The 20,400-nt window shown below is 52.4% G+C and overlaps 6 protein-coding genes across 6 annotated transcripts; 2 read left to right on the forward strand and 4 right to left on the reverse strand.

The window, feature by feature from the left end:
• Positions 1–1,255: 1,255 nt before the first annotated feature.
• On the forward strand, positions 1,256–3,100 carry BDP55DRAFT_558576 (carotenoid oxygenase; the record flags this gene model as incomplete). Its single annotated transcript, XM_060569817.1, has 5 exons — positions 1,256–1,465; positions 1,578–1,701; positions 1,788–2,164; positions 2,224–2,361; positions 2,429–3,100. 5 exons carry the CDS (start codon positions 1,256–1,258, stop codon positions 3,098–3,100), a joined length of 1,521 nt encoding a protein of 506 aa, XP_060426341.1.
• Positions 3,101–3,337: 237 nt separating this feature from the next.
• Positions 3,338–5,071, reverse strand: BDP55DRAFT_558720 (glycoside hydrolase; the record flags this gene model as incomplete). Its single annotated transcript, XM_060569832.1, has 6 exons — positions 3,338–3,389; positions 3,446–3,582; positions 3,650–3,893; positions 3,986–4,198; positions 4,261–4,349; positions 4,430–5,071. 6 exons carry the CDS (start codon positions 5,069–5,071, stop codon positions 3,338–3,340), a joined length of 1,377 nt encoding a protein of 458 aa, XP_060426342.1.
• Positions 5,072–6,060: 989 nt separating this feature from the next.
• BDP55DRAFT_558740 (uncharacterized protein) lies at positions 6,061–7,255 on the reverse strand (the record flags this gene model as incomplete). The annotated part of the gene is made up of 3 exons (XM_060569834.1): positions 6,061–6,786; positions 6,866–7,150; positions 7,214–7,255. The coding sequence occupies 3 exons, from the start codon at positions 7,253–7,255 to the stop codon at positions 6,061–6,063; spliced, it is 1,053 nt and encodes a 350-aa protein (XP_060426343.1).
• A 1,234-nt stretch (positions 7,256–8,489) lies between these two features.
• On the reverse strand, positions 8,490–10,236 carry BDP55DRAFT_635080 (hexose carrier protein; the record flags this gene model as incomplete). The annotated part of the gene is made up of 2 exons (XM_060572740.1): positions 8,490–9,656; positions 9,733–10,236. 2 exons carry the CDS (start codon positions 10,234–10,236, stop codon positions 8,490–8,492), a joined length of 1,671 nt encoding a protein of 556 aa, XP_060426344.1.
• Positions 10,237–14,595: 4,359 nt separating this feature from the next.
• On the reverse strand, positions 14,596–15,946 carry BDP55DRAFT_558622 (putative oxidoreductase; the record flags this gene model as incomplete). Its single annotated transcript, XM_060569821.1, has 4 exons — positions 14,596–14,967; positions 15,030–15,410; positions 15,504–15,778; positions 15,898–15,946. 4 exons carry the CDS (start codon positions 15,944–15,946, stop codon positions 14,596–14,598), a joined length of 1,077 nt encoding a protein of 358 aa, XP_060426345.1.
• Positions 15,947–16,500: 554 nt separating this feature from the next.
• On the forward strand, positions 16,501–19,524 carry BDP55DRAFT_673624 (uncharacterized protein). The gene is made up of 7 exons (XM_060575606.1): positions 16,501–16,957; positions 17,055–17,069; positions 17,220–17,375; positions 17,451–17,995; positions 18,062–18,722; positions 18,809–19,004; positions 19,107–19,524. Exons 1-7 carry the CDS (start codon positions 16,921–16,923, stop codon positions 19,372–19,374), a joined length of 1,878 nt encoding a protein of 625 aa, XP_060426346.1. The 5' UTR covers positions 16,501–16,920; the 3' UTR covers positions 19,375–19,524.
• The last annotated feature ends 876 nt before the right edge of the window (positions 19,525–20,400 follow it).

Raw genomic sequence — 20,400 nt, forward strand, 5'->3', positions numbered from 1 at the left:
CGAAGACCCGAATTCAAAATCTCATATGATCATGAGAAGCAAAAAAGTTCTTATGATAAACTACCATCTCTCATATTCGGTGTCTTTAAACGGCTTTGTTGTTTATCCTTCTTCTTTTGGATTGAAAATACTTGAAATATAATTAAATCTTTCCCAAATCGTTAGAATTCACTCAAAACTTGTCAGAAGCTCCACATTTCTGAAGTGTCGAAGACGAAGTGGTATCGGAATTAGCGACATAAAGGGCCGGCTCTGTCTTGATTGCGAACGTTGGTGATTTCTGATCTTCTAATTGCCTTGGACAGAACATTTCGTCGGAGCTGCTGTCCCTAGATATCCGCCAGGTTGAAGCCATTCAGCAGAGCGCGGTAAAAACAAAAAGAGGCCCTGTCTGAGGGTGTGCCGATGAGTTGTTATTCGACTATCAAGAAAAGTCATGACCATAAGGAGAGTGTGGCTTCAATGATGGTTTAACTTTTGATGACGCTGGTTTGTAGTGTAATACCTTACGTGTCATGATGATTCCATTAGCCGCCTTGGCACAAAGACATCGTAAACACTCTATTATTTCCTTTGAGAACTTGCGAATGCGAGATGCTCGGGTCAGAGATCTCGCCTCAACAAAAGGACGTGATGGCATCTTAAATCATCAGTCGCGGCAGGTTCTCTTCGCGCTTGTTTGATACGCCGTCTCCGCTTACAAACTCTGTCCAGCCGCGGACTTTGAGCTGGCTGTCCGGGGAGATAGGACGACTGGGCGAGTCGACCAATAGCAGCCGTTGTAATTAGCATAGCCAAGCCCGCATTAGCCAAAGAGGATCCATTCTCAACATCTCAATCGACAATTTGGCGCCATTCTTGTTTCCCAATGATCAATAATCCACGATCGTTCTTCTATGCCGGCGGGAAGCATTACGGGAGGAAAGATATTTGTCGTCGGGGTGCAGCCCGGGGTAAGTGGGGCTCCCGGCTCGCAAATGGCGGGGACATTAGCCATCCGCTTGCGGGTAGTTTGAACATGATACCAATCCCTCGTGGTCATCGTCTCAAATGATGAAAGAGAAAAAAGGTTTAAATATCGTCTCTCCGCATCGTGGCAAAATAGGTTTTGGTCTCTTGGGATCCCGGTATCCCAATAGCAGCCCAACTTGACAGTTTATAAAGAAGGTAGTCTTGTTCACCCATCCTGCACGCGCCACCACCACCACGACGACGACCACCACCACCACCAACACCCGTCAGCTCAGATCGCACAATGGCGGGCCATTTCCGCGCCTCGCTCGCAGACCCACCCGCCAAATCCTTCCCGGATCGACCCCAGTTCTCGGCCTTTATGAAGCCGTGCCGCTTCGAGGGCGAGGTCCGGAATCTGGAAGTCGTCGGCACCGTACCCGCCGAGCTGGACGGCGCATTTTTCCGAGTGATGCCGGATCCGCAGTTCCCGCCGTTTATCGAAAACGATCCTGTATGTAATTGCGTTCCCATGACTCGTTTGTTCCTAAAGACCACTTTCTGCAATCCCGAGGAGCATCTTTGTTTGTTTTAAACTCCCGGAAAATTATCTAATCTGAAAATAGTGGTTTAACGGCGACGGCAATATTTCTGCGTTCCGCTTTCATAGTGGCAACGTCGACTTTCAGCAGAAATACGTGCGGACAGAGAAGTTTGTTCGAGAACGAGAAGCAAATCGAGCTCTAGCAGGTTGGTCGTCCTTAACTCTTACTTCTCCTTGACCAGAAGCTAGAATTTCCCCAAAACTGACATGATATTTCATCACAACCCACTAGGCGCATACCGAAACAAGTACACAGATGCAGTCGAATTCAAAGTCCGCACCACCGCCAACACCAACATCTTCTACTTCAATAAGTCCCTCCTCGCCATTAAAGAAGATGCGCCGCCGTATCTCATGGACCCGATCACGCTCGAGACCAAGGGGCTATGCGACTTTGATGGTCAGCTACCGAGCTGCACCTTCACCGCGCACCCTAAGCTAGACCCTGCCACGGGCGAGCTCGTGTGTTTTGGCTACGAGGCCAAGGGTGACGGGACGCCTGATGTTTGCTATTTCAGCATCGCCCCCGACGGCAAGTTTCTCGAGACTGTGTGGCTTGTGGCGCCTGTTGTTGGCATGATTCATGATTGTGCTGTGACGGATAACTGGGTATGTGTTGCGGGAAAAGTAGGAGACTTCATGTCTGCTTGTTTGCTGACCTTACTTAGGTGTTGTTTCCTATGATTCCACAGATATGCGACATTGATCGGCTGAAAGCGGGAGGGGAGCACTGGCAGTGGGATCCCAACGTGCCTTTTTATCTGGGTGTCCTACCAAGACGCGGTGCCAAAGGAACCGACGTGAAGGTAAAGCACACCATTCTCCTTGCAATGTTCCGAGTATAAAACTGACCATGCCTTCTCCCCTCGAAAGTGGTTCCGCGCTCCAAACGCCTTCCCGGGCCACACCACAAACGCCTACGAAACCCCCTCAGGCAACATCGTATTCGACTTGCCCCTAACAGACAAGAACGTCTTTTTCTGGTGGCCCGACGCCGAAGGCAACGCCCCGGACCCGCACGACATCCGCGCCGAGTACGTCCGCTTCGAATTCGACCCGCGCGCCACATCGGACTCGGCCCTCGACCTCCCCGCGCCGACGCCCATCCTCCGCCACGACATGGAGTTTCCCCGCATCGACGAACGCGTGCTCTCCAAGCCGCATCGGCACAGCTTCTTCGACATGATGGACCCGTCGCTGGGGACTGATTTTGCGGCCATCATGCCCGTGCTTGGTGGCGGGCACCCGTTATATAACTCGCTGGGACATCTTGATCATGAGACTGGGCAGTTGGAGGTGTATTATCCTGGATCACGGCATATGGTTCAGGAGCCTGTGTTTGTGCCAAGGGGGGAAGATGCGGTGGAGGGTGATGGGTTTTTGATTGGGCTTGTGAATAACTATGCGACCATGTCCAGTGAATTACATGTTATTGATACCAAGAAGTTCACAGAGCCTGCGGCGGTGGTGAAGGTGCCTATGAGGTTGAGAGCTGGGCTGCATGGGAATTGGGTTGATGGGAAGGAGTTGCGGCTGTGTCAATGATGCCCTTGACTTGGAGGTACATGGTATATTACTTGTATGTTCGATGAGATCTATTCAGACAAGATACCTACGCCGAGAAATAATCGAGAGCGTATTATGGAGATATAGTATCGATATCCTAGTACCTCAACGCAATATTTACATCTGGAAGGAGAAGTGCAGAGTGTATCTATGGGCAAATATCCACCTACGGTAGTGTCAAAATCAAAAGCAGTCTGACCTCTTCTCGATCCCAAATTACATCGTGGTCCCAATAGGTCCAAATCGAATGTTGGACCACGCAACTTTGCTGTCGGGGCGTCAGCCACCATCACAGTATCAGGTCCTGTATCTCAATAGACTTACGCATTGGGATAATATCGCTCAACCTCTTGAGGTTCGGGACCATTACCGCTTGAAGGACAGGGTCCTCGCTCCGCTCCCGGAAGACCCGAACGGTCCGACGGGAACGTAGAATCAAGCCATAAATTGTTAGCCCAGTGCTATGCGAGAAAGTTAGCCTAGTTTTGCGGAAGGGCTACGCTTGTGACTGGTGATTTAAAGACTTACATCATTCGAGATGGACATTGTCAGGACCATGGGGCGTTGAAGGGCCTCATTTTGACGCGCGTAACCGCCGACTTTGGCAAAATACTCGGGGTCTTGAAAGTTTGTAGGCAGAGCTTCGCAGTAGCCGGGACTCAGTCCGCTGGTGTCTGGGAACCCGGGGTAATATGCCGCGGGTGTTTCGATTTTCTTCCCATCTTGAAAGAAGAATTGCTTGACACCGTCCTCGGCGAATTGAGTGACTACACTATTCAAGTAATTCGTGTTAGCAACCGCTCAAAGATCTAATGTGGTGACTAGAAAAAGATGGAAACTCGGAGTTATCGCCCGGGTCCTAACGTGAATTTTGTACTCGTATCCACCGCCTTTCCCTTGCCGTAGAACTCCTTGTCGCCAAGTCTGTATGGATTGTAATCGCATCCGAATCTGTCACATATAACTTGACCAGAACCCCCCGTGTTGGCGACATCACAGTCCGCAGCCTGGCAGACCTGATATCCTGTATCAACGCAGGGTTTCGAGATCATGGAGTATGAGTGAGCATTGGAGTTCCTGAAAGTTCCGCAGCATGCTATCAGTCCTCTCGGCAGATAAGAGTGCGCCAAGATTCTTACCAGACGTCGAATTCGGCACAGCAAGCGCCGTACTTCCCCGTCCCGCGGACCTGATCAGTGTCTGAAGGTACCCAGTCCTCGATGTTTGCCTACACCAGCGAGTTCAATCAGTGGAGAACACACAGAATGACAGAAAATGTCAAGTACACCTGGTGACGTAGAGACTCACCTTTCCCCCGACAAACCGATTACTCCTAGGGCAACTCGCATCACAATACCCAGTCCCATACCTCGCCCCAGCCTCGTTGGTAGGGTACCTAGCCATACCACCATCGTCTTCCATAGCCACAAAGTACAACGCACTGTTAATAGCACACTCAACAGACGATAGCTCAACATCAAAAGCGAGTTCGTTCTCCATCAGCATAAAAGTCTGATACCGATCCACCCCACCCGGGTCCAACAGAAAGACGCGCGAGTTGACATTTGAAGAAAAGGCATTCAATGTCACGAATTTCTGCGACAGGGTGTTCCCACCGGTGGTGGTGATACCGTACCCATCTTTGTAGCTCTGCGCGTCTGCCCCCTCGAGAGCGCAGGTTGATGTGCAGGAAGCGGTTGTGTTGCACTGCGCGAGGTCCCATTGGTTGCCGGTGTAGCAGTTGCTGATGCTGTTTTCGTTGCGGACCCAGCGCCATTCTGCGTCGAGGACGACTTCCGCGTCGATGGTGGAGCAGGAGTTGGTTCCGTTGGGGGATTTGCTGCAGTTTTGCCAGGAGAGTTTAGGGTGTTCCTCTGGGACTAGGTTGCCTACTTTTTGAGCAGCGACTATGCTTGCGAGGGTGAGTGCGAGGATTGATAGAGGACGCATGATTTCTGGTTGATGTTGTTGATAGTGAAATCTTGGTGGTCCAGTAGCACAACAACCAGATGCTAGCGGGGAGATTGGGATTTATAGTCGGTGATCCTGGGGATGATTTCATCCACTAACTGGGTGTTTTATTTCGGAAGACGTCTCACTGTTGTAGAGACATACAGGCAACTATATTCAATATAACCACGCAAATGACGCAAGTATGGTTAGAATATTGAAGTATTTATGAGGGAGGATCAGTGCAGCTCGTACATGTGAGGAGCCGGAACCTGTTGCTCCTTGCGGCCAACACCATCAAAAATATGTTCTCGGCAAACCCCAATCTGATCAAAGAGTGTGTCAAATGCTGACATGGGATTCGGTTCAATGTAAGGAAGAGTTGCTGCTGACGCACCATGATCTTGTAGACGAGAAGAACTATACTCATCGGGCGATGCCGTCTGCAGGCCATCCTACTACAGGAGACGGCAAGATGCTCCTCGAGAAGAGTTTCTGAATCGTCTAGACATGCAAGTTTCCAGAAACAGACCATAGTAATATTGATGAATGGTAGCCGTCATCTTTGAAATTATTGTCGAGTTGCTCCGTTCCCAAGAAACAGCTTGTTATTAGGGGGACGATCCTGATCCAGGCATTCCGGGCATTGCCGACCGGAAAGGTGGACCACATCATCCCGGCCCCACAACCACGGACCCCCGACAAAGTGGAGTATGGGACCGGCGAGCCGGATCGTAACCGAGGCAGGAAAATGCGTACCGTTTTTGCGTTGCAGAACGCGACGTATCCCCCGCACGACTGATCTGCCAAAGTGTCTGGCAAGCGTTGGATTCATCGCTACGATCATCACTGAATTTACTTTTCGAGTGCGCCTGCTTCCGAGTTATTTTTGTGAGTCGAAGTCAGTGCACTAGAGTTTAAGTTGTCTGTTCAATTGGATCATGTACTGTCATTGAGTCATTCTGATCACGTAGATACCCTTCAATATTCTAAATACGTTCTCCCTTCTCGTTAAACCTCTGAACCTCTCCCGTGAGAAGAGCATCCTGCAAAGCTCGACCGATCTCCATGACCTTGACGCCTTTCTCAAGAGGCAGCGGAACAGGCTTGTCCCTGAGAACCGAATCGGTGAACTCGTTGGCCTCCAGCGCAAACGCGTCCTCAAATCGCTGCCAGTACTCGGGCTGCACCTCGTTCCGGATACCAAGCTTATCCGCGATAACGACATTATTGGCTCTCGGCGCGACATTCACCGAGACCTTTCCCTCGGTGCCCGTGACCTCGGTGCAGACATCGTGACCGTGGGCCTGCGTGCGGGAGCAGTAAAAGTAGGCAATCTTGCCGCCCCAGAACTCGACGACGCCGACGCCGTTGTCGACGTCGTTCATCTGCGCGAGCTCCGGGTGGTGCTGCAGCGTACCCGTCGCCCAGCAGGATTTCGGGACCGGGTCCGAGAGGTACCAGAGCGAGAGGTCAATGTCGTGGATGGCGCAGTCGACAAAGATGCCGCCGTTACGCGGGGCGTAGCGTACGAAGAAGCCGGTGTTGTCAAGGAGGTCGCATGTATTGGACCGGACTATGAAGGGGTTGCCGATGGCTTTGTTGTCGAAGATTTTGGTAGCGGCGTCCCGGTAGGAGGCGTCGAAGCGGCGAGAGAAGCCGGCCATCACTTTGAGGTCTGGACGGGATTTTGCGGCGTCGACGCATGCTGCGATCTAAAATGGCGAGGAGAAGTTAGCTCGAAGCCTAGGAATTTGTATCTGGCAGACCGCCTTGAATCGACTATGGCCGTACCTCATCCATCTTCGTACTCAACGGCTTCTCGCACAAAACGTGGAGACCCTTCTTGATAGCTGCTAATGTTTGGCTTGCGTGGACATCGGTGCTGGTGGAGATCCACACAGCTTGAAGCCCCGGGTGAGAGAGCATCTCCTCGTACGAGCCGTATACTGTGACGTTGAACTCCTTGTACTCCTCAAAGGAACGAGCCCACTCCAATTCATGGGCTTCGGTACTGCAGACCGCCACCACTGAGGCCCTCGGAACGCGATAGATGAGGTTCTGAACATGACGACGACCCTATATCTTTTGTCAGCCGGGGCTTCTTCTTTCGTGATCCCGTGATGGCTAAGAAGTTCTGACCATTCGTCCTAGTCCTGCTACTGCGATTCTGAGAGGTTCCATAGCCACTGATATGTTCCGAATGCGTCAAATTTCCGGTGTTTAAAGGGCGAAGGTCTGGTGAGCCGACTTTTTGATGGTGCAGTCAAGCCTCTGGGCCTCATCTCGACGGATGCCCTTCTATTTATCCTCTATGGACCCATTGCGAAGTACTGCTCATGGCAAGAGGAATATGAATTCCGTCGAGAACCCGCCAGGAAACACTTCGAGATGCCTCTGCAACGTATCAAAGGGACGGGCTTCGCGTAGATACTACCGCTCCTGGCCAAAGAAGAGAACCAAACGCGAACACAGCTCTCGGTGGTGCATAATGTGCGAGGGCCAAACCTCCCCTCAGGACCTCCCCCGCACTCAGGGACCACCTGCTATGCCATCTGAGGAAGGCCGGTGGGATAAGTCTGCGGGTTAGCTGGGGAATCAGGAGAGCCATTCGCTCTCCAAGTGCCAGTAAGGTCTGTCTGTCCGCGTGTAAGTGGTTGGAGTTCACTCGGCGGCCATTACTCGGTGCTGCCGCCACTTCCCCCGCGTACGGGAATGCATGATGGATGTGTGGAGGAGATTGGGGTGATGAGGGGAAAAGAACGGGCCGGATGTCGATCAGTCAAAAGTCATCGCCGACGCCTACCGAAATAGGTAATTGTATCATTGACCACTCAAGAAGGCGAATGCTGGTCACAAAGCGTAGCGTTTCAAGAAGTACCCAATGACGATGGATGAAATGTAAGCGGCGTCTCCAGACTTTGCACTGTCGGATATCTGTCGAGTTGGAACGCCGTGCTGTTTCTGGTCTTGGTTCTTGGCTTGTTCCTTCGAATTACTACGGCTGAAAGGAGGTCTTCCTGATAATGCCTCGACTCGAGTCATTCAATTAGTTCCTAAGGTGTAGACACATGCCAGGTTCGATCAGTAATCCCTCTATTACTGCGAAACCATACAAAGACCAAGTGACTCGGTGTTGCCGCAGCTAGCCTATCTGCTAGCCTCTCAATAACGCTACGTCAGTGCCACAAACATCTATCTGCCGACGCCTGTGCATTCGGTAACTAGTCAGAGGCGTTGATGGACCGTGAAAGTCACTTCAGAGAAGCATGAATGTAAGTTTGAAATGGTATCTTGATATTCATATCCCATAGCCCGTAATCGTACCCATAACTGTACAAACACGATCAAACCAAAAGCCTGCCTAAAGTAAATGCCTTGAAAAACGCCTCCCATCAATGAATCCGCTATGCTTGACTCAAACAGAGTACTTGTTCCCCTCCATACCAGCACCGCCCTGCGGTTGCAGTCCACGCTGGGAGAGAATTTGCTGCCTGATGATCTCCTTCTCCTCCTGCGCAGACGTATCCTTGAAGACCTCGTCCATCTGCTCCAGCGTCTTTCCCTTTGTCTCTGGGACGAGGAAGAAGGCCCAGACGGAGGCAATGAAACACCAGGTTCCGAAAAAGACGTAGGTTCCGAACCCGAGCTTGTCCATCATGGGCGGTGTCGCGACACCGACGATAAAGTTGAAGAGCCATACGGTCGCGGTAGCCAGGGCCACGCCCTTGGAGCGGTGCGAGTTGGGGTAAACTTCCGCGGGAAGGGCCCAGCCAAGAGGGGAGTAGGAGACTCCGTAGAGGAGAACGAAGATGAAGGCCATGGCGACAGCGCCCCAGCCCGCAGCGGGATTGGCGCCCCAATTCTTGGAATATACACCTGTGAGGATTGCCATGATGCCCCATGAGGTGCCGCCGCCCAGACCACCGAGGATGGCGAGTGGCCGACGTCCCACTTTGTCGATGACGAAGAAGCATACGCACACGGCGACGAGCTGGAGAACGTTGAATACACCGGACATGACCAGGGCCATCTCCTCCGACTGTCCGAGGGACTGGAATAATGTCGGGGCGTAGTATATGAATGCGTTTATTCCACTTAGCTGTTGGAATACAGCAACGCCCATCGCGACCGCCGTACGACGCCAGAGACGGGGGGAGAAAAGGTCCAGCCAACCAGCAAGTTCGAGCCTCAAGCCACGCTTTCCGGGGTGGTGCTTTTCCTGCATGATCTTTTGCACCTCGACCTCACTGATGATGCCACGGTGCTCAGCCTGAACGCGGTGGTCATCGGCAGGCAGTCGGCGGAGGCGGACGAGGGAGTCGAGAGCTTCCTGGGGCCGGTTGACGAGGGCGAGCCAGCGAGGAGAATAGGGGTAGAAGAGGATGCCAATGCCGAGGCCGGTAGCGCAGACCATCTGGAGACCGAGAGGGAGACGGAAGGCGATCTGACCGGTCATGTGGCGGGTTCCGTAGGTGATGAAGAAGGAGACAACAACCCCGAGGACGATGGAGACAGATTCGAGGACGAGAAGGGTGCCTCGAAGGTTAGGTGGTGCAATTTCGGAAATGTAAATCGGAGAACCCTGTCGGTGAGACTCGTCAGCCATTGTTCGATCTCATCACAGGATGAGATACAGTGGAGAAAAGAGATCAACTCACCATTGCAAGTGTACCAACACCAATACCACCGATAGTTCGGCCAGCAACCAAAACGCCATAACTCGGCGCCGCAGTCTGCATGATCGCACCGATATTAAAGATGACCACGACGGCCGCGAGCGCCCTCTTACGGAAAATCTTGTCGGCCAGCGTAGGCATGAACAAACATCCGAGAAATGCGCCAAATTCGAGCATACCCGTCATGAAGCCCTTGCCAAAGGGGGTCGCGGCTTCAGGGAAGACGTCGTGGAACTGTTTCATGACGTTGATGATGGAGATAACGCCCTGGTCGTAGCCAAAGGAGAAACCGCCGAGCGAAGCCAGGAGGGCGGCGCCGCCAACGTACGGCGAATCGGCAAGGCCGCGGAAGCCACTGCGGCCGTAGGACACGTCCTCGGCGGGGTTGAGGTTGATTTCGACATTGTCGATGAAGTCCTCGACGTGTTCGCCGTGGCCGTCGTCGAGGCTTTTGGCCTTTTTCAAGGAATCTGAGCTGTTCGCCATGATTGCGATCTGATACGTGTTGTTGTGTGCTCTGAAAAGGGATGAGGATGGGACCACGTGGATGGGGGGGCAATCGCAGCCGCGGAGGGTAGTATCTGAGAATGGATGATGGGGTTCGAATGGGATGAAGATCAGAAGTCAGCTGAGACGAAGAGGCTCTTATATACTAAATAAGTTTCTGGGGGCTTGGTGTTGATAACTAGGTTGACTACTACTTAGTACCAACGGGTAGCGCAAGAGTAGACCAGGACAAGACAAGAACTGGATTTCTGGGGAACCCCATCCGTTTACAGACTAGGGGCGTCTGCAATGGCCAGCGAGTGACTGAGGGCGTCGAGGGTTCGTGCCAGGACTGACTGTCAATTTCCCGGCGACGAAAGGCCGCGGGCAGCATTAACGCTCTCCACCGGCAGAGTGGAACACACGGCCCTCAGGTTGCATCTCTCCCCCACGGGGAAAGGTGGAGTCTGCTCCATGTACACCTTCGAAGCCTTTTTCGGCGAAGCGCATGGAGAGGAGGGTTAACGGTGGGTGGTGTGGGTGACTCGCACGTACTCGAGGCTTCGGTCTGAACGTGGTGAGCAAAGAGGGCAAACAGTGGACGGAGAGTCAGAACCAACATCAAAGACAGGGAATATCTCATTGGCTGGAATCTGGGCTTGGACTGCCTGCGGCTGGGCGTCATGACAGCGGTCTTCTGGCCGACGGTTTTCCTTTTCAGGAACCCGTCGGCGATGAGGCTTTGCCTGCTTGCCCCCTCAGCCGCCCCGCGACGCTAATGTCCATTCTTAGTATACCGTAGAAACTCGAGCAACTCGAACTTGCGCTAGCCCGTGCCAGCCCTGCTAGCGCTCTGGCAGAATCGTAATACTGCCTAAAGTGGTTAAATGCGGCCGCCACCTATTTTTGGCGTAGGTTAACATTTCGATCGATCTGACCAATGAGAGCTCGCCGTCGAGGCCGGACCCACAATTGATATAATTCAATAATTATTTTGGCTTTCTCGTCGGTTTTGAGCTTTTCTCGTCGAATTGGCAAAAAGGGCAAAAGTGTCAATTGGAAGCAGTCGTACGTAAGCAACCGAGCCCCTGACTGTCCCCTGGCCCACTGCCTCCAACGGGCCCCTATTCATACGGCGGTTGGACTGTCGGGTCGACGAACTGCCCATTGATGCCATCACGGACTTCCTCTGCTGTGAAAATGTACTCTAACCCGTCGTTCAGAACAGCGAAGTCTGGAATCTCCTCTTGCAGCGTCTCCTGCTCAATGTGGGCTTCTACGTCGAAGAGCTCCCACCCAGTGTAATCGATGGCCTCGGCGGGCACGTCTTTGATCCGGATCTCGTCGACCTGGCTGCCATCGGGCCGAATAGATATTCCGCACTGCAGGAAGGCCTGGCTGACCATTGAGCCCTTCTCGTGGGCCAATTTAGCGGCTGCCGTCTCGACTGTTTTGGTGACCATTCTTCTCTTCATACCCGTCTCCCACTTGAGCTCCTCCTGCTTATTCAGCGCTTTTTCTTCCTCGTCGAGTACGTAAGCGTCGGTTGCTTCTGAAAGCCACTGCTTGAAGGGCTTATTGACTGCGGTATCGAGAGGTTGGAGGAGGGAAGTGGTCCCTGGCGGTATGAGGCAGGGTGTGATGTGGTGCTGACGTAATAGCGCAAGGATGGAATCTGTCTTATGGAAGGAAGCGACATCCATTACCAATAGGTACTCGTCTCCCTTAGTCAGCGCTACCAATTCCTCTTCAATCCATCTTTTGAACAAGTACTCATTGTTGTAGGCAGTCTTGTTGAACTCAACTGTCACTCCTTCTGCGTATAATAGGCCCTCTTTTTTCCATAATTGACCCCCTTCCTCTGCGGGCTTGCCGTGGAATATTATTTTCGGTTTAATTCGTTGTATGCCGTCGGCGAAGATGTAGAGTATTAATGTGGCCTGCCGCTTGCCCCAACCGCTGCGGTCGCTCTTGCCAGCCACGGTTTTGGCCCCGACGTCGTCGTATGTGTAACCGTCTAGGTATTCGAAAGGAACTGGGGTCTCGTCGAGGTTGAGAATTCGCGAGTTAGGAAATCGACGGGCTGGACTTCCGAGTAAATCTCCGACGTTAGACCGCTTCACCTTAGCCAGGGCCATTTGATTAACTCGTCGGATAAAGGAAAGAAAGCTGTTGACAACTTTGAAGTACTCAGTGGGTAACTTCGTTGCCTGTTTGGTAAGTCGACGTCGGGTAATTCTCATACGATTCTGGAAGCCACGAAACCAACCGGGGGAAAAAATAAAAAGATGTTTGCTGTTCGGGTTCTGCTGGGCGAAAATCCGCTTAGCGGTCCTTTTGAACCAACTGGTACTAACGAGCTTTCCCTCACTTCGTCGCTGGCGGAAGGCGCCGTATAGCGCTGTCTCGAGCTCTGGCCACTGAGGGTGGTAGGCGTAGTTGGAGGACCGATTGACGATTGACTCGCGGTTCTGATACCAGGAGATAACCGTGCTTCGAGGGACTTTGAACCAATCTGCGGCTTCCTGGTATGTGGGACGTCTGTATATCCCTGGGAGCTCGGTCTCGCCCTGGCGCAGCCTCGGGGGGCAAATCGACTCTTCGTCGAGCTTCCTCACGTGGTGATGCTCTAAAAACATCAGGACGTTGACTTTGGTATCGTGGGTATAGTGGTGCTGGCGGCGCTTGATTGGGCCACTTCGCGGTGTATATTTCCGGTCTTTGATGGGGGTAGGAGCAGGCCCGCGGCGCTTAGCTGCTGGAGGTGTAATTGGCACTTTTGCCGTATTCGAATCCTTCTCGGCAAGGGCCCGTCGTGAGGGCATCGTGGGCACGTCGACGAGGCCCGTGGTGGAGGTGTAATTGGAGGTATAATTGACAGTATAATTGGTGGTCAAATCGGTGATGTAATCGGTGGAAGTGGGCAGTTGGGTAGGAGTAAAAAATGGAAAATAATCACTTACCGCCTTCCGTATACGGTTTAGTCGATTATATAATCGGATAAAACTGATCCCTCGAAAGGGCTTAGTGTGGGCCGCTAGCAGGGCTGGCACGGGCTAGCGCAAGTTCGAGTTGCTCGAGTTTCTACGGTAGTGCGCTAAACTGACTTTCTGAGACACGAAAGGAGCCTGGACAGGGGTACTTGGTTGGCTGGACTCGGGGAGTCGGGCGCTGAGTTGATGAGACCTGCCAAGGGGGATCAATGATGGTCCGCCGAGCACCAACCAAGGCCGCCAATCTTGAGGACTCGTTGTCACTCTGGAGGAAACTGGATTGAAGCCTTTGGTTGGCCTTAACTGACCTGCTATGACGACATGGGCCCCATATTGCCAAATGTGTATTTGCCAGGGCCGGGGTCAGTCGGGATGCAGTCCCGCGCCGGCCTAGAGATTCCGGAGCCTCTTGCCCCCCTGGTCACATCCTCGGGATTCATCGTTCTGCTTTAGGCCTTTGGAGAGGGTGATCACCACTACAGACTGCACAACCCGCGGGTTTCGATTTCCGACAAAATGCATATCGACGAGAACTCTTAAGGAAGGGTTCATCCCCCAGCATCTCTATGGCTTTGAATGTGTTGGGGAGTTTCCACGAGTCAACTTGGTCAACTTCCGACAAAGATCAACCAAACGCGAGTTTTGTCAGGAGCTAGTTGCCCTGTTGAGGCTGTTGGCGAATCCCGCGGGTTTCTCTCCAATGCGGAATGCAGGAGACACCACCAACGACACATCAGGGAATTCTAGGCACGTGGATGCCAAGGACAATCCCTCCTCCGATCCCGCTCCCTCCCGAATAGGTAATTTCCGATTAGCTGCTCGCGGCTTGGGATACCAACGACATGAAAACATGAGTAGATGATTTGTTCGAGTTACTTCTGGTAGACGGGGGCTCTGATGGGGTCGACCGGGGTTTCGAAGACTCATCATTTGGTCAGCTGTGCCGTGTACAACCGAAGTCCTCGTCAATTGTTTGCCTATCGACAGGGGAATCTGAAACTACGTCATCAATTGACCAGGGCGCATTTGATTGCGAATTGCAGCACTACGATTAGAACAGGCGCGAAGATTAAAGAAATAGACCGAACCCAAGTCATCTACCAGCCCACCGGCCCCGTGACCACGGAACCCGTCCGATACCACGACAAGGGCGAGACAATGACGAGAAACCACGTTGTTTCCACTATCAAACTTGTCTAAGTTGGGCACATGAACCCCACGCGACTATGGATTTGCAAGCTTTTGAAACATCGTCAATTCATCAAGGTGAAGTAGCTCTAATGTCATCACCAAACATCAACGCGTCTACGTTCCCATCTACTACAAAAGACGCGCATGTCTATCCTGCTTTTCTCTCCATCAGTCTCTACAACCTAGCATTCTCAATGCGCTTGCCAGACTCGTCAAAATCAATCTTCTTGCCGGTGATCAAACTCTCTTGCAGCGCGCAGCCGATCTTGACTGCATTGACGGCGCCGACCAGCTTCATGGGCGGCTCGGTGTTGTTCAAACAGCAAGCGGTGAACTCGTTGGCCTCGGTGATGAAGGCCTCGCGGAAGCGGCCGTAGTAGTCGGGAGGGATCTCACGACGAATACCCGTGGGCTCGTAGAGGTTGACGAGGTTCAGCTGCGGCTGCGTGTTGACGGCGACCTTGCCGCTTGTGCCAAAGATTTCGGTCGTGTCCTCTTGACCGGCGGCCATCATGCGTGAACAGAAGAGCTGTGCAATCTTTCCACCCTATAATCGCATGCGGTTAACTTCTATCTACCGTAACGTTTAGGATTACTGGAAGAACTTACGTAGAACTCGACAACGGCGACAGCGTTGTCTCTGTCGTTGTGCTTCCTCAGACCCTCCTGCACGGCTGTGATACCAATGGCAGACACACTCTTCACAATGCTGTCTTCGCCAAAGAACCAAAGCGCCAGGTCAATGTCATGGATAGAGCAGTCGACAAAGATGCCACCGCTGAACTCGGCGTAGTCGACGAAGAAACCGGAGGGGTCGAGCTTATCGCAGGTTTGCGATCGGAAGACGGAGGGCGCACCGATGTCGCCGCGGGCCACTCGTGTGAAGGCGTCTCGGTAGGATGTGTCGAATCGGCGTGAGAAACCGCAGATGACCTTTTGGCTGGGGTTCTTGATGAGGGACTTGTCATAGGCTGTAACGACGGATTGTGACTATGTGGGAGACCCAAATTAATTCATGGCTTTTGTGTATCGCGAACAGGCAGCGCAGAAAGATGAGAGCTATAGTGTGAAGTGTGAACGTACGATATCGACGCTTGTGCTAAGAGGCTTCTCGCATAGGACGTGGAGGCCCTTCTCGATAGCCTTAATGGCTTGCTCGGCGTGTACTGTGGTAGCGCTGGCGACAATCACGGCCTGCAGCGTCGACTCCTTGCGCAACATCTCATCATAGTCGAGGTATGTCCGCAGGGGACCAAACTCTGCGACGGCGGCATCGAGCTCGGCCTGGACCGGCGAGCTGACGGCGATGAGGTCAGCCTTTGGCGTCAGGGTCGCAAAGTGTCTGGCGTGTCGCAGGCCTGTTTGGTCCCAATGTGGTCAGTCCATGTTGGAGTCGCTCGAGCTCAGTAGAAGAGCTCGAGTCTTCACCAAGGAAGCTAGCAAGCTACCCCTCGGTGGAATGAGGGGCGAGACGTACCCATGCGGCCGAGTCCGGCGACGGCAACGTTGAGCTTTTCTCCGACCATTTTGTTCTGATTTGGGGGTTGTTTTGTAAAAGTTTTGAGGATTGATGTGATTTTTGAGTCGGATAGAGTCAATTGGGTTTCAATTCTTGCAATCCGTCAAGGTACACGTGTGAATAAAGGTAAAGAGACCACGGCGATACTGCACAGCTTCAACTTCGAGGAGCTCTGGGTGAAATACGGTCTCTTTTAACATCGGCGGCCCTTGCTCTTCCTGGTTACTTCAGGAAAGTCTCCAGCAAGCCAATTGAACACGCCCTGAACGACCCGTCCCAAAGAAACCGAATGCCATCCCAACGCCGGCGGGCAAGAGCCTCGTAGAGTCCTCCAAAACCTTCGAAACTCGGCATCTCTATCGGCACCTCTTACCATAAGCGGTAATTCGTGATTCTCGTCCCCAGATTTAGATCGCCTCCCCAGAGTTGGCGGCAAGTTTGTGGGGGAGGAGGGCTTGGGGGTGCGGGGTAGACTAGACACATAAGACCGGCTGGTCCTATTTTCTGTGAAGAGTTACACCGCATGTTTTTTTTGGTTTGGTTTTTGTACTCTCCGAAGACCGAAGGCGCTTAATGCACGTTCATCTTTTGGGCTTGAGGTGTCTGTTTGCGCCGGCTGCGTTTCACGGGACCGGACGGATGCATCGGCGAAGCCAAGACTCTTCCAAGTTTCTCCACAGATCTGAGATTACTTCTTCTAGCAAGCGTCGCCGATGCTCCGCTTCTTTCTTCCATCCTCCTCCTCTTCGTCCGCCTATCCCAGCCGCCGCCGACGTTCTCAACTCCCCGTAGCTCCTGAATCACGGACCACGAGCCAGGCGAGACTTGCCCTTCCGAGTTCGAAGAGGGAAACGACATAATATCCCCATCCCACCGGCCGGCGACGAGAAGGAGGTCACTTTGTCAGATCAAACTTGGACCAGCAAGCTGTAGCCGTGGTCAATCTGCGTCAGCAGTGCCCCGCGCTCATCCCCACGGGAGATGCCAAGCGCCACGAAGCCATGCGCAAGATGCAAAGGTATGTGCCCGGGCGCGCGCATGCGCGTGCCTCCCTGTCCTCGTGGTCTTTTCAGGGGTCCCACTGGTCTGACGTCAACTTACCTGGGGTACATCAGAGCGACATGAGAAGTGTAAGTTGCGTTGGTTTTTGTTATCTGAAGTTGTGTTTCCGGCATTGAGCCTGGGACTATGATTCTCAGTCATAAATTGTCACAGCTCACGACCTTCGGCAACTCATCTGAAGTCTTTCTGCGTATCTGACAACTGTTCGACGGACACAGGTGATGATCAACAACCCCGTTGTAGCAGATGCGAGAAGCGCAACGTCGAGTGCTTTCGTCCTGAACGACGGCCATCCTTCCGCCAGGGTTCTACTGCCAATTATGATGGAGCCTTCTCCCGGGAGCAGCGCTGGGTGAACAGCCGACCTCGAGCTTGTGAGTCTTAGCCTAGTGCAAAATTGCCCTGGGGGTGATGCCTTCAACCTCGAAACATTCTGACTGGTGCTTAAGTCCGATTCGACAGTCGAGCACCAAACAGCACTCCTGCTACGACTGAGGAGAAGGAAATCAGCAATGATACGCCCTCCAGTCATGCACAATCATTGCCGGATACCGGTGTCGCTGTACGCAACGTCTTACACGAGACCGGCCGCCCTCTCTCCGAGGCCCCGGCCCTCGTGAACCCCGATGGAGGAGTCGAAGATATCCAACCGCCAATACCGACACCTACCAAACGTCGAAGAACCGAGCCTGCGCTGCAAGATGGTGACCATTTCTTTTCTGCCTCACCAGCTGGGTCAGGAGCATCAGGAGCTTCTCCCTGGTCAAATACAGCCTTGTCAACTGGGAGAGTGCGTCTGAGAGAAGATGAGGCATCGATGCACAGTCCTCATGCTGTGCCTCAAAGCGTTGACCACTTCTCTCCTTCCGCCGGTAGTTATCACGCCACGAACCAAGATCATAATCTAGTCGGGAGCATACCGGATGCTCAACCATCCGAAGGCATCCAAGAAGCATGCCTATTACGGTATTTCGTGGAAGAGCTATCTCAATGGGTTACGTGCACACAGTTGCAAGAATTACACAGAAAAGTACAATCATTAACCCTTTCTCTCGTGTAGTTCGACCTCTGCGACGAAGAGAGGCATTTCCAGCTCGTCGTAGCAAGACGTGCACGCTCGTGCCAGCCCCTCCGTGACGCCATCTCCGCCGTCGCGGCGCGCCATCTATGCCGACATCCCAAGTTCTGGTCGGAGCCAGGAGGCGGAGGCGTCATTGTCTACCAACGCCAGCTCCTCCCCGATCTTACACCGCAGAGCGCTTTCGAGTATATGCTTCGCTGCATACCCGCGCTACACGAAGTCTCAAGCACTCAGGACGAGGAGTACCGCGAGAACCTGGCCGCTGCGGCGCTCATTCTTCGCCAGTTTGAGGAGATGGACCCTGAGGATTCCCAGAGCGTGCCGGGGTCAGATTTTGGGAACGCGAATGGGGACGGGAATGGAACGGTTCATGGTAATCTGAATAGCAACGTCAACTTTCTTGACATCACAAAGGCAATCTTGAGGGCAGCGCCGCCCTCTCGATGGTCTGGGCTCTTGAACGCCGTGTACTGGGTGGCGGTGAGACAGGAGATTTACTTTGCCCTGACACTGGAGCGGTCGCCGCAAATCACGGCAAGGCCGGATCAGGGACACAAGGTATCATTTGCGAATCGGCTTATTTGGTTCATGTCCGAAGTGGCTAAGTGGAAGATGGGAGACAGGATGGAAGAGGAATGGGGTAGGTCTTCTTGCTTCTGTGCGAGATTCTAGCATATCTGAGGGCCGAAGTTTACTCGATTACGATGACTGACGTATGTTATCCAGAGAGATTGCGGATCGAACAAGGTATCCTCGCGGCCGAATGCACGCGGCAATTTATACCCATAATACAGAGGCCAGCGGATAGGTCTCAAGGCGAGATATTTCCCTTGGTCTGGTACGGTTCTGATGTAGAAGTCACTGCGTTACAGCATTTCATCTTGGCGAGGATGATTCTCCTAGCTGAGGATCCTAGTCTACAGTATGCAGACGCTCCCCTATCTCCCAATGTCGATGGCTGCACTCCGCTGTCGTAGGTTCTTCCTGATTTTCGAGCAACACGCTGACAAAACTGGGTTTCCAGCGGACAAGGCTCAAACAGGCGAGCACATCGAGAAGCGGAACATCAGGTCCGAGAAATGACACTAGAGCTGTGTGGCCTAGCTATGCATCATCTAAGAGCACCGCCAAACTTGACGACTGCAGGGATAGGGATCATGTTATACGGGGACTATTTCAATGATCAGTGGGAGAGAGCGGTGTTGATTGGCGTGCTGGAGGAGTGGAAGAGCCATCATGCTTGGCCTGTGAGAAAAGGGTACCAAGCACTCGGTGCGGACTATGTCCCATGAGTGTTCCAGTCCAAAAACCCTCTGTATATGCGTCGTATAAAGAGGCATTGGTTCCGTGGATCAACTGACTCTATGATAAGTACCTACGTGAAATGAGTGAACCATCTACCTTGGGGTTTCGTCTGTTCTCAGGGTCTTCTTCCATTGGCTACCTATAACTAGCTATAGTGAGATAATATACGGTGGCCTGATGTTCCCAATTTAACGCCGACCAACGATGGGTGCTATTCGAAAGGGTTATCAGTGTAACATTTCTGTCCATGATTTTGGGCCTATCCTATCAACTGCGGAACGGCGACAAAGCATACGTTCTCCAGTTTTCTAAAACTTCGCTCTTGTACGAAGTATCTGATCAAAAGGAAGAAGGAGGGAAGGGTCAGATTAACGTATAATTAGCTATTACCCCTCATGAAAGTATGTACGCAATTACTATCGTCATTCCGCAGTTGATGGGATAAGAGCGACCAGATAAAACTTCAGTATGGGCCGTGCAGACATGGAAAGATCAATGGAAGGGGGTTTTCGCAACCAAGCTCTTGTACTCTATGTCAATCTGAACCGTTGTGCTAGAGAGTAGCAAATATCTATTTTGAAAGCATGGTAACTGAACCTTGAATTCATATAATAGTATTGTCCTTGAAGTGTCTTTGTCTTGATGTGGGAAGAAACCGTGCTCATATTCAGGCAGGATTTCGCGTCTCTGTCTTACTGCAAGGACCGACAATATGGGAGTCATAGTTGTTATTAGACGGGATCTATGTTGAGATATGCACAATGTTGAACGATCGATACTTAGGAACGATGAACTGAATTTCGGCATCCTAACTTGTCTCATGAAGTAGTTTGGCTACATGGAGCTATTGAAATCAAGGTTCATCTTTGCACTGAGTTGGTGCTTCCGCGCCATTGACGTTAAAATACGAGAGAGACGTCTCCCTAGCTGCTGGGAAGAATCTTGACAGTTCTGATTAGCGAGACAGGAATCGCAAGTTGAGCTAGCCACGTCCCAAATTGTCAGTGCCAGTG

This window comes from Colletotrichum godetiae (genome assembly GCF_030913485.1).
Source record: "Colletotrichum godetiae strain CBS 193.32 chromosome Unknown BDP55scaffold_39, whole genome shotgun sequence".
Lineage (NCBI taxonomy): Eukaryota > Fungi > Ascomycota > Sordariomycetes > Glomerellales > Glomerellaceae > Colletotrichum > Colletotrichum godetiae.

Excerpts from the sequence above, each read along its gene's own strand:
- BDP55DRAFT_673624 (XM_060575606.1), top strand. The coding sequence starts at position 16,921 with ATGCCAAGCGCCACGAAGCCATGCGCAAGATGCAAAG. Across the intron at positions 17,376-17,450 it reads GAACAGCCGACCTCGAGCTT|TCCGATTCGACAGTCGAGCA; the intron begins GTGAGTCTTAGC and ends CTGGTGCTTAAG. Across the intron at positions 18,723-18,808 it reads CAGGATGGAAGAGGAATGGG|AGAGATTGCGGATCGAACAA; the intron begins GTAGGTCTTCTT and ends TATGTTATCCAG.